General features: G+C 45.4%; 1 protein-coding gene across 2 annotated transcripts; it reads right to left on the bottom strand.

Annotated features, from left to right (window-relative positions):
- Positions 1-474: 474 nt before the first annotated feature.
- Positions 475-5,407, bottom strand: LOC100277474 (putative RING zinc finger domain superfamily protein). 2 transcript variants are annotated; one of them, NM_001407258.1, is made up of 8 exons: positions 5,011-5,407; positions 3,469-3,520; positions 3,342-3,387; positions 3,172-3,253; positions 2,898-3,060; positions 2,699-2,801; positions 2,532-2,598; positions 475-1,532 (listed from the first exon to the last, which is right to left on the bottom strand). In NM_001407258.1, the coding sequence occupies exons 1-8, from the start codon at positions 5,218-5,220 to the stop codon at positions 960-962; spliced, it is 1,296 nt and encodes a 431-aa protein (NP_001394187.1). In that variant the 5' UTR covers positions 5,221-5,407; the 3' UTR covers positions 475-959. The 2 variants fall into 2 exon arrangements, with proteins under 2 accessions (NP_001394187.1, NP_001144494.2); NM_001151022.2 differs by having other exon boundaries at positions 475-1,529.
- Between the last annotated feature and the right edge of the window lie 6,644 nt (positions 5,408-12,051).

Here is a 12,051-nt window from a genome sequence, read left to right as displayed (position 1 = left end):
AAACGAAACTATACACATATCATTTACGAAATAATTGATGAACATGTTATATGTATGAGGTGTCTATGACAATGAGTTAAACTAATAATTAATGAACTATGTCTATATGTTAAATTGGTCTATGCAAATATAATTGTAGGTTAAACTGATGAACATTTATATGAATTGATGAGTTGTGCTAATTTGGTGTTACATTAACGTGGTTTGTGAAATTATGAATATAATTACTATTTTCTATTGTTAAATTAGTTTAAAATTAACTAAAAATAATTATTATATACATATTATTTTTTTTCTGCTCTAGATCTCGAGCTAAACGAGCTAGCTCAAGCTCGTAAACGAGCCGAGCTCACTCTATGGCTCGTTAACTTAACGAGCCGAACCGAGCTCGAACTCGGACAAGCCGACTCGTTATCCAGCCCTAGTTGCCTGGCTCTTCCTGACAAGTCATACTGCAGCTGGAACCAGTTCTACAAGATATAAGAAGAATTCACAAGTAGATCGAAACATGTCTGAAAAACAGCCTCGATCGGCCGAGTCTAGAACATTTTTTTCCCCATACAGACAAGCATCTTTACAGGACCCAAGAACACGTCAACGGAAGAGAATGGTTACAATGCAAACTTGCAAGATATTAAGAATGCTCTGCGATGCGAAAAAAACACACTGCCCCATCCTCTACCGGCAAAAGAACTCTGACCCATTTTCTTTCCTATTTCCACATATTCCATTTTACATACATATAAGCAATGGCAATGGAGGGCTATAGCAAGATCTATATCAAGCCATGAAGCAACACATGCAAAAAAAAAAAGAGAAAGAAAGAAAAGAGCAAAATGCCAAACAAGGTGGCACCAAAAAAATAATAAAAAACAGAGAAGCGGGGCGGGGCAAGTGGAACGGCAGCGCAACAGGAAGGGGGCAGGGGGGCACCGAAGCGTCAAAATTAGTGTTACAACTTACAACCATGCCAGCCCTTGCGCCTGCGTCCTACCGTGATGAGCTTCTGCCAGTGACACGGCCATGGAAAACATCATCTGCTCCTCGACGCTCTCCGGGCGGAAGTGGCTTGGACCCATGGCGAAGTTCTCGGCGAAAGGCAGCGGCTGCATGGCCCCTGCATCCGCCATGATGTCCGATCCGGCGTAGCTTGTTCCTGCCTCCGCGCCCTCCGACCAGTGGTCGGCCGAGCACTCTCCCTCGTCTCTTACCACTTCCCTGCTGCAACTTGGCGCTATCCCGCTCCAGGTGTCCAGTGAACTGTTCTCGGCGCCGCACAGGCTTCCACTGGACATGTTGCATGGCCGTCGGATCATGTCAAAGACTGGGTATGTGCTACTGCCACTCATGTAAGAGAAATCCATGCTTGGTGCCTGGTGCTCAGCCAAAGCCGCAACTGCACACGAATATCCACCTGGATGAGGCATTTCTAGAGGAGCAGCCGGAACAAATGCCTGCCTCTCACGTGATGGTGGCTCGATTACAGGAAAGTAGCTGCCACAGACAGGATTTACTAGATGCCCTTGTTCCTGCTAAGGTAAAGATACATATAAGAGTTTGCTTTGACTTAGCAAATACAAAAAAAAAAACAAAGCCAAGATTATTGTTCGGCCGGAGAGGGAAAGACGCCCTCTCGGTATTATATTAAGAGACCGAAACATGGTCCCGGCCAAGAAAATCTCCGAACCCTAGCATCCCATCACTAGCGGGCCGTCACCGCCCACTTTGCAACGGCACAGCCGGAGGGTGGCGCGTAGGACGTAACCCGGGAGCAGGCAGAGCACATCGAGGGGATTTTTTTAACCAAGCCTGAAATTCGTCCCCGAGGATGATCGAACCCGGACCTAGAGATGCTACTCGGAAGCCTTAACCATTACGCTAGAGGCCCTTTCACTTTTAAGGAATGGAATTGGCTAATAATTTGGAGTTGCAAAAGGTTAGCTCATGCAATCGCCATAACAAATTCGACCAATTCAACTTGATATTCAGTACACAGATAGAGCTGAGATTTCATATCAAATAAAAACATGAACAACCAAATTCTGGATCACAGAAAACACTAAAGGTTAATATGGACTACGTATTTGCTAAATGAATATACTAATGTTGATAAGGACTATTTACCCAAAGAAATGAGAAGGGCAAGGAAAAACTCATAGACCCCATACAGTAGCACGATTATGCTTTCTGCAAATGGCTTGCACATGTTAGCATTACAACAAATAAATGTGGGATTTGAACGACAGGTCAAAAGTTTATCAACATGCAACATGTTATCACACAATCTTTTTTCCCCTAAGAGAGGCCATATAACTATTTAAAATACAAATGCTGTAACTTTCTAAGAGAACATATAGCTTTCACCATGCTTTCTTTAACAACAAATGCTGCATGTTGAAACCAGTAAACTTTTATTTTAGAAAAATGATGGTCTATGTGCAGCTCTTGGAAAACCAATATAAATCAGCATTCATAGTATTATTCAAGTCATGAACTGCACACATCTTGCAAAATAGTTCCTGTCCACTAACCTGAATGGAACGCCAAATTGCTTCCATAACCATCATATCCTCCAGATTCATGTCAACATTATCATCACTGTCAAAAAAATATGTGGCACAATTGTTAGATGCCGATTTCACCAACAAACAAAAATCGAAAGGTTTCATGTGAAACATCAAAGAGATCATGAACATACCGGTTGTGCCTAGAATGGAAAGGCCGCATGTTAGCCTGGCTAGAGCATGAAGGTTCAGATGAACAGCATTCATTTCCTTGTTCAGTACATTGATATGATGGCACTACAGAGATCAAGGCATTACAATTGTGTAAGTTATAAAACTACAACGAAGAAAGATAGCATTATTAAGTGAGCATATTAGTTACATCCAGCTAACCTGAAAAGGATGTGCTGCAAATATCTCGATACTCAACTTCTGTTGTTGGGGTTACTGTTCTGCTAGAAGAACACCTGCTCTGTTTTCTTTTCATTTTAGCCTCTTCATCTTGGAGTTCTTTTTGGCGCATCCTCAATTGTGCTTCTATGACTTTCTGTTCTTCCTGCAATATGTTATGCATAAGCTACAGCAAATACAGATTGCAGTCTAAAGACTGCATAGAAGCTGGACATGCATAAATGGAAGATGCAGGCATTTAAAAGATAAGACTTACAAACTGCTCTATGCTCCTTTCCTCCTTTGTTTTGACGCCACGATACTCCACAGCATAATTGGCCGTTTTGCAGAATGGGCACCTTCAGTGATCAATTTTTTTCATAAGAAGGCTTGTATAAATCACCAAACAGTATGAAATTACGACAAGATGACATAAAGGATACTCACTGTGTAGGCCGAGCAGTATGAGTCGGTTTCATTTGAAGAAAACACTCTGTAAAAAATGTCAAACAGAATATGCAAAGGTTATTTGCAGGTTGGGATGGCTAAATCAACAGTACAATGGATGCATTACCTGTACATATCCCCTTTGAGCAACACTTTGAACGGTTGAGGCTTGGGTAGTACTACAACAGATGAAAACAATCTTATTAGGAAATGACTCAGAAAAATAATATGGTGTTGCACAAAGCAACTGATGTTTATATCTGGTTAGTTGAACAGCCAACTAACCAAATGACAAAATACTTCTAAGAACAAAATAGACCACCATATTCTTCACTACCATTGACCAAATTCCTCAAGTACTTCTGAAGCTAGTGATCAAAATGCAACAGAGTTGGAGTACCTGCCCAACTATAGTAACACCAAAAGCAATTGACCAAGCCATGTAAATGCAAACAAAATCAACACCATTTCTATTTTTTATGAGCTACCGAAAACATCTAAGAACATATTTCCATACAACAGAATCAGCCAACCAGGCAAAATCAAATCACTAAGTACTACAGTAGCAATGAGATTAAAAATCCCAGTTAACAAGAGCATAACCACATTCACATTGAGGACGAGACAAGCGATGCAATGATACAACCAAAAGACAGAAGTGCCCAATACATTGGTACAGAGATAATTATTAGGTATGGAACCAGAGCAGTTTCTTGCAAGACTCGTATAATACACCCATCCCAGGAGCATCTAGAAGTACCACTGCCCATTTCAAGAAATGCAAGCCTGTTACTACATTACCATCAGGTAGGAGTATAAAATTGTAGAATAGTCTTAAGCCATGTTGCTCCAGGAATTAAAATCAATGGGACATTGGCACTCAACCTCATAGCACAGCAGTTAGCCATCCAAGAAAATTATCCAAACAACATGGCCAAAGCATAAAATGTGGTGTAATAACAATCTTTTAGGACAACATGGTAGCGCATTTTGCACAATGTACATATGCAGTATGATGTCCTAGTTAGAGCATGAGCAGCAGATACCATCGCAGACATATATACAGAACCAAAAAATGATGCCACCTTCACTGCACTTTGTACTACTTGTTGGCAACTCTGGGGTATCAGGCAAAAACAGTCGAGCCATTGAAAAGATGGAAATGTACTAAACCTCGGCTGGTCCTCAGACGACCTTGTGGAAACACAGCCCCTAGAATATCCCTAACAACAATGCACACACACACCGAAGCCGAGCACAAGATAACGACGCATGCGCACAGAACAAGAATACGACGCCGCCGTGACTGCACTTTGCAGAACTAGTCGACAAATTGTGCTATTAGGCTAGAAACGTGGCTAAGTGTACTGAAACCCCTGGTCCTAGGAGGTTCCAGAACAGCATTTAGAACCACGTGCACGCACGCTCATCGACCTCCCCACCCAGTAACAGAATCGTGGCAATGGCAGTGGCACGCGGAAATCCAACAGAATCAACCGCCAATCGACCCAGTAATCCCGCGCCGAAGCTCCCTCCTCCGTCCAGGTCGCCCGTGGTCGGGCGCACGCAGCCGCAATTCGCCCGCGGGGGGGGGGGGGGGGGGGGGGGGGGGGGGCGGGGTGCGGGAGAGAATGAGAGAGAAGGGGGAGATCTCCCCGCGCGTGTTTACCAGGAAGCAGATGGGACACTCCTCAAGGTCGAGGTCCCCTCCACCGGCCGCGGCGTCGTCGGCGCCCGGGTAGCAGGGCGCGAGCTTGGCCTCGAGGATCAGCTTGCGCAGCTTCTTCTGGTCGATATCCTTGTGCTCGTAGAGCCCCTGCGGCCGCGTGAACCGCTCCTCCACACCCGGCTTCCGCCTCCCGCCTATCCGGTTCCCCATCCCTCCCAGATCCGTCTCCGCTGCAGCCGCCGGAGACGAAACCCTTGCTCGGTCGGTCGGTCGCTCTCGCTCTCCCCAGTCCCCACTGCGTCTGCGTGCCCCCCGAGTCACCGTAGATACATACGGTGTACGCAACGGGAGGGTGGCGTATGCGCTGTCGCAGCGGGCGAGGCGACGTGGGAGTGATTTTTTTTTAAAAAAGTTTTTTTTCCCTCGGTGCGGGACGGGTGGGGACTTGTTGGGGAGGAAACGAAGCAGAGAAAGGCAAAGGCAGGCAATGCGGACGGGACGGGCCGGGGCCGCACGCTGCAGCTGCAGCTGCACGCGACGGACGCAGCAGGGGCAGGCAGCAGCTTCTGCCCTGCGGCTGCACACCTGCACTGCCGCTGTGCTGCGACTGCGAGAGAGAGTGCGGCGCGGCTTCCCTTCTCTCTCCGGCTAGACCACAAACATTGTGGGCTCCGGCCACTGTTCAAGCCAGGCAACAAACGAGCGTAAACTTGTGGTGCAACTAAACATGTGGACTTGTGGTGCAACAATAGATTGCTTTTCTAACGTGCTATTACTTACTCAGGCGTTGTTTGGCAATTGGCATCGCTCTACTTCACAAAAATCAGCTGAGCGTTGTAAGTTTTAAAGTAGAGTAGCTTAGCTTTAAAGTAGCGGAATTTCGCAGGCGGGCACGCGGCTAGCATGGCCACAGCTATGGGCCATGAACCGCCTCGGCTTCAAGCCGCTCAGCGTATTCCTCCACCTCTACCGCGAGTTCGAGGGGCTCGCATCGACCCTCTCTGACGCGACGACGGTGACCGTCACTATACCACGTTGTGGCACCACCGGTCGGTCGGCACTGTTCGAGACTCGTCGCCATGGCGCGGCTCGGCCGGACAACAAGACGACGACGGTAGCTAGGGAACAGAAAAAATAATGGTTCGTTTCTTGCAGGTGTGTAATCGATGACAAAGATGGACAATTTTACCCCAACTTCAAGAGGGAGTTAAAATTACTCATTCGTGAATCCCTTTAGCTAATTCATGATTTTTGGTGAAGTTAGGGGTAACTTCACATTTTTGGTGAAGCGAAAATTTTAAAGTTGGTACTGTTTGGCTAGTGGTTTGTGAAGCCGAGTTCGTTTTCGCTAAGTGAAGCAGTCCCAAATAATATCCTAGACTAAGATCTTGTTTGTTTGAGTTATAGCTTTTAGAGCTTTTCTGAAAAGCTGTTGTAGAGCATTTAATCCTAAAAGGCCAATGACAACTTTTTGATGATGTTATTAGCTTACTGTTGGGGCATTCGTCCTCCGAAAGTCCTCAAAAACATAATTTAACAATGTCTTCCAAACATGGCTTATGGACAGGTACCTTCGGACTCAGGTTAAAAGCATACACGATGAGAAGAGCATGATCATGACGAAGGTTGTCGTTGCTCCGAAGCTACGCGCAAGGGAGCTTCGGCTCAATCGCGGAAAAAGGAACCGACTTAAAGGGGGAAAAGCTATCTAGTCCTCATAGATTTTGTGTTGCCTTGTTCTTAATTCATAGCAATTGAGAACAAGTCCCTAACATTGGCGCCCACCTCCGGTGAACCCTTGTCGACCACCTTCGGCAAACACTGACCTTCGTCATGCCGCCGAAGAAAGCTTCAGCATCAGGGACCGTTGCACTGCAGCCGCTGGACCCAAACCAAGAAACTCTTTCTCTTCGAGAGGCTCGAAGCCATAAGAGGAAAGTCACCAGTCCAACACTCCAGGAGGAGGAGGAGTTGGACCAAGAGATCAGGGACATGGAGATCATTCATCAGCAAGTACAAAGAAAGAAGGAGGAGATGGCGCGACTGGCTGATCTTCAAAGGAATATCGACGAAGCCACTGAAGAAGTGCGTCATCTTGTTCAAGATGAATAAGATCGAAGGCTCCAACACAGGGAGCTTCGTCAAGAAGGCTTATTCAACGAGGATGGATGGTATGATGATTTTAATCATGATGCCTTTACTTTTGATGACACTTCTCCCTTGGCAGCAGAACTGCAGGCTACCCCATGACCCCCATCATACAAGCCACCTCAGCTCCCCATGTATGATGGGCACTCAGATCCAAAACAGTTTCTGATGAGCTACGAAGCAACTATATCTTCGTATGGGGGCAATACTGCAGTCATGACAAAGTCCTTCGTCATGGCAGTCCGGAACGTAGCCCAAACATGGTATTCTTCTCTTCGGCCAGGGACTATCACGTCATGGCAGAAGCTTAAGGACATGTTGGTTACCAGCTTCCAAGGCTTTCAAACGAAGCCGGTCACAGCTCAGGCTCTGTTCCAATGCACACAAGACCACGAAGAATACCTTCAGGCATATGTACGAAGATTCTTGCGACTGAGGGCACAAGCGCCTACAGTGCCCAATGAGATTGTCATTGAGGCCATGATTAAGGGCCTTCGGCCAGGACCCATGGCTCAGTACTTCGCCAGGAAGCCCTCGCAAACTCTGGAGAAGCTGCTTCAGAAGATGGATGAGTACATCCGAGCTGACAACAACTTCCGCCAAAGAAGGGAGGAAGCTTACAGATTCTCCGAAATGACCAGGGGCTTCGGAGGAAGAATCCATCCCAGGCACGTCAGGTCAATCCATAACTCCACTCAAAGTGATGACAAAGGAAGTCAGTCTCAGAGGTCACAATATACCTCACAATCTTCGGGGCAACAATAAAGCTCTTTCAGGCCACCAGCTCCAAGGGGCAGAGGCGCCAGAGGCTTCGGAGGAAGATTTGGGGATCAACCTAGAAAGATTTATTGCTTATTCTGTGGTGAGGACAAGGGCCATACTACAAGAATGTGCCATGTCACCATTCAGAAGCAAAAGGAAATAGCAGAAGCCGAAGCTCGGCAGAACCAGCCAAAGCAGGTCTTACACACTGCTTCGTGTCACTCTCCTTACATACCAGAGTATGTGAACAATCATCCTGCAGCTTCTGTCACTTTGGCTAGCCATTCACGGGCTTCTTGGCCACAACTCCCACCTCCACCACCACTACAACCGACCTATTCCCGAAGCCAGCAGCCAGAAGGGCGCCAGCACTCTCAACAGCAACGGGAATTCAGGGAGGAATCCGAAGCTCGCACAGTCAACAGTACTGTGCCGGAATCAAAGCATATCTATTGAGAGATATCCTACCTCTGAAACATTTATACGTTCAATGTCATTTTGTTTTTAATAAGGAACAATCAATGTAAACCTAGTTTTAATTTCTTGTAATAGCTTCGCTCCTGTCAAGAATGAAATATATCTTCTCCACAGACTTACGAAGCTCAAAAATTGTTGAAGCTCAAAAGACGTTCCTAAGAGAGTGCAGAGCTAAAAATCACAGTGCAAGTTTCACCGAAGCTACAAAAAGTCGTTCCTAAGGGAGCGCAGTGTAAGTTTTCTGCTCAAAAGTGGTTCCAAAGGGAATGCAGAGCCAAATACCGCTGAAATATAAGGCGAAGCACGAAAAGTCAACGCAAAAAATACCACCGAAATAGAAGGCGAAGAAGTTCAAAAGACGTTCCTAAGGGGATGCAGAACTTACACCGAAAAATAAGTGGTGAAGCCGAAAAATAAACGACAAAAAGATTTTGATCGTTCCTAAGGGGACGCAGAGATTGTGTGTTTCAGCGTGGGTGTGTGTCTTCGACATTAGCATCATTTTTTGCATCATATCATCGCATCATCTCGCATAGCATCACATCATACATCATATCACACCAATGACACGAATGGGACACGAAGTCGATCTTCGGAGAATGCTTTACAAAAATGAAAAGGTGCTAAGGCACAAATAAGCTGAGAATTACATCTTCATCAGCTCTGATGTGGAAAAAGAGATCTATTGCATACGAAGCATTGATGATTTTATGGAGCTTGGATGTTCTTTACGAAACGTGGATATTCTCACGAAGCATAAATATTCTTCTTTACGAAGCATGAAAAGAAGGGAAGGTGTTTTTTCGCCGAAGGCTAAAAAACGGTATGTATATAAAAGTTTCATGCGTCGCAAAGAAGTAAATTGCAAAATAGTTTACATATTAGATTCAATACTATACACATCAAATATTACAGACTTAGTTCAACAAATGTTACATTAATCGCCTAAGAACGTTTTTACAATAACTACTATTCCTCCTTCATAACCTTCTCCGCAACTTCGTTAAGCAATTTGTTAACGACTTCGTCAACAATAGATTCGGCTATGTTGATGATTTCTATTGCTTTCTTCGTTTCTGGGTCGGCCAGGGGGTCGAACGGCTCCGGTGGAGGAGATAATTCAACCGCAATAGAAAAAATCAATCAGTTCGAAGTCACGAAAACAAACGACGAAGCTAAAAGCCATTAAACGATACCTATCCGTCTCTCGCGTTCTGCAGCTTCCTCAACTTTTTTCGTTGCTTCTCGAGCGTCATGAATATCTTTTTCACTTTTCTTCATTATTTCGTGAGCCATTTCTCGGCTGCCATTTTCCCAGATGTCAGTGAAAAATTTTCCGCCCATTAAACTTGCTTCGATCGAGGCATCCTTTGTGTCATCCACGGAGAGGGCAGCTTCGGCCTGGGCCAAGGTTTTAACATGATTGCAACTCGCCTTCTCCAAGATGGCTGAAACTCCTCTCGCACCAGAGAACGCGCAGACATCCCCACGATAACTTAAAATTTCCTCAAAAGTTTTGGCTTCTCCGCTAATCCACTCGATAACACCCTCTGGGTCGCCTCGTATGAAGTTATCTTCATTTGAATAGGCGCCCACGTTGGCGAAGCTAGCCTTTATCTTCTTCACGCAGCCCAAAGATTTTTCAAAACATATTTCCTTGGATGCGCGAAGTTCTTCAACTGTTTTTTCTAAATAGTTTTTCCGATATTCACTGGCCTCTCGGTTAGCTTCTGCGACAGCGCATTTTTCTTTGGCCTCTGCTAATTGTTTCCGAAGGTCTTCGATCTCATTCTTTTGGACCTCAGCTTGAGCTTTGGAACTAGCTTCGTCTTCTTTTACTTTGTTTACCAATGAAATTAATATCTTATCTTTTTCAAGGCCTTTGTTCCTTAGTTCAATCACCTCTGAATGAAGGTTGTTCAGAGCCATGGTATACCCTTCATCTTCAATGTTTTTCTGTGCTCTAAGGGCAGTGCTAAGGATTAAGCCCTGCAAGAGGAGGACAAGATTAAGTATAAACAAATGAAGTAATTTGTTTTCAAATACAAAATTGACTTTTATACCTTTATGCTATTATATGCTAAGCTGTCAGCTAGTTCATCCTTTGATAGTATTGAAAGACCATCTTCCAGCTTTGGAAATCCGAAGCTTCTACTCATCTCCCGGCAGACGGATATCTCTTTACTATCCGGGAGGCAGTACAAAAAATCTTCCTCCGATCCCCGCTGCCATTAAACACTAATGCCCCTTCGGGTATTTTAATTTTTGGGCATAGTGTAGTGCTTCCAATTTTTCTGCTTGAGAAAGCCTCTTCCCCGAAGCATGGCGAATGATGTATTCAGTGCTTTCTTTTGAAGCTTCGGAGGCAGAAGCTTCAGCCCTTTCAGGCGCAACTTGTTCTCTCGTATTTTCTTCAATTACGATAGGCTCTGTCTCAGAAGACTCTAAAGACCCAGCTTCGGTATCAGCTTGAATTACTGCAGCTTCAATCTCGGCCGGCTTTGTTTCAGCTTCGGTTTGCGCTTTCGAAGCCTCGACAATTTTCCTTGAAGGAGTAGAGTTCAAAGTCTTTACTGTTTCTAACACATCTAGTACATTTGCCATCCTTCTCCTCTTGGGAGTTGCGACCGAACTTTTTTGTGCCTTCGGCGCTGTTACTTCTGATGAAGGGCTTAAGATTTCTAACACTTTTGTTTCTCCAATATTTGACTCTTCAGCCTTATCTTTGTCCACCTTCGTTTCAACTAGATCAACCGAAGGTGCCTTCGACGTTATAGCCGGCTCTTCAGCCTTCTACGCAGGAGGAGCAGGTTCTCTTAATTCAGCAGCTGAAGAAGCCCCCCCGCCAAACTCAGGCACCACGGTCGGTTCAATGTAGCGTGGCCGGTGGGTAAGAACCTTTAACTTTTTGCCTTTCGGCACAGGCTCGTCTAGAGTGGCCGAAGCAGCAGTTTTCCTCTTCTTTCCCTGACCTCGTAGTGGGTAGCGGTAGTCGGGATAAACAAAACCAATGGCATCAAAAACTCTGTTCAACCTCTTTTTTTCCCGGCCTCCGAAGGCTGTGGATAATGCATTGTCTTCCGCCTTGGAATATGATCTAAGCAGTTCATCACTTGTAACTTCAATGCATTTTAGCCAGTCATCGTTTGGTTCATCGAATTTATCCCCATATCTGAATATGTACTTCAGCCGGATCAGTTCACCTTCACTAGATTAGGTGACGGTCTCCTTCGGCATTTCCCAGCTCTCTACAAGCGGCCATACTCTGAATGCTATGTGCTCTTGAATCAAATCTCTCGTACCAATAAAGAAGCAGACAGTACCAAATGCCTTCTGACATGCTTCGGCGGCTTCGTCAATTTCAACCTTCGGCCTTCGGAGGCCGAAGCGGGACCAAATGGGGCACATAATAACTTCCTTAATATCTTCTCTTGCCTTCAAGTCATTCTTCACGTAAAACCATTCCTCCATCCAGGCCCCGGGCCACCTTTTCCGGAATGTTGGCACCGGGTAGCTTGTGTTGGGGCGGGCGATAAATCCATAACAGCCAAAATTGTTATGATATTGTTATTTTTCCCATGGCCTTCGTCTCGTATACAAGCTCGTGCATACTGCAAAAGCATTTTGCGCTTGGCTCCAGTCCCTGGCTTCTCA

This window comes from Zea mays, chromosome 4 (genome assembly GCF_902167145.1).
Source record: "Zea mays cultivar B73 chromosome 4, Zm-B73-REFERENCE-NAM-5.0, whole genome shotgun sequence".
NCBI lineage: Eukaryota > Viridiplantae > Streptophyta > Magnoliopsida > Poales > Poaceae > Zea > Zea mays.
This window is presented reverse-complemented; position numbering and strand designations above follow the sequence as displayed.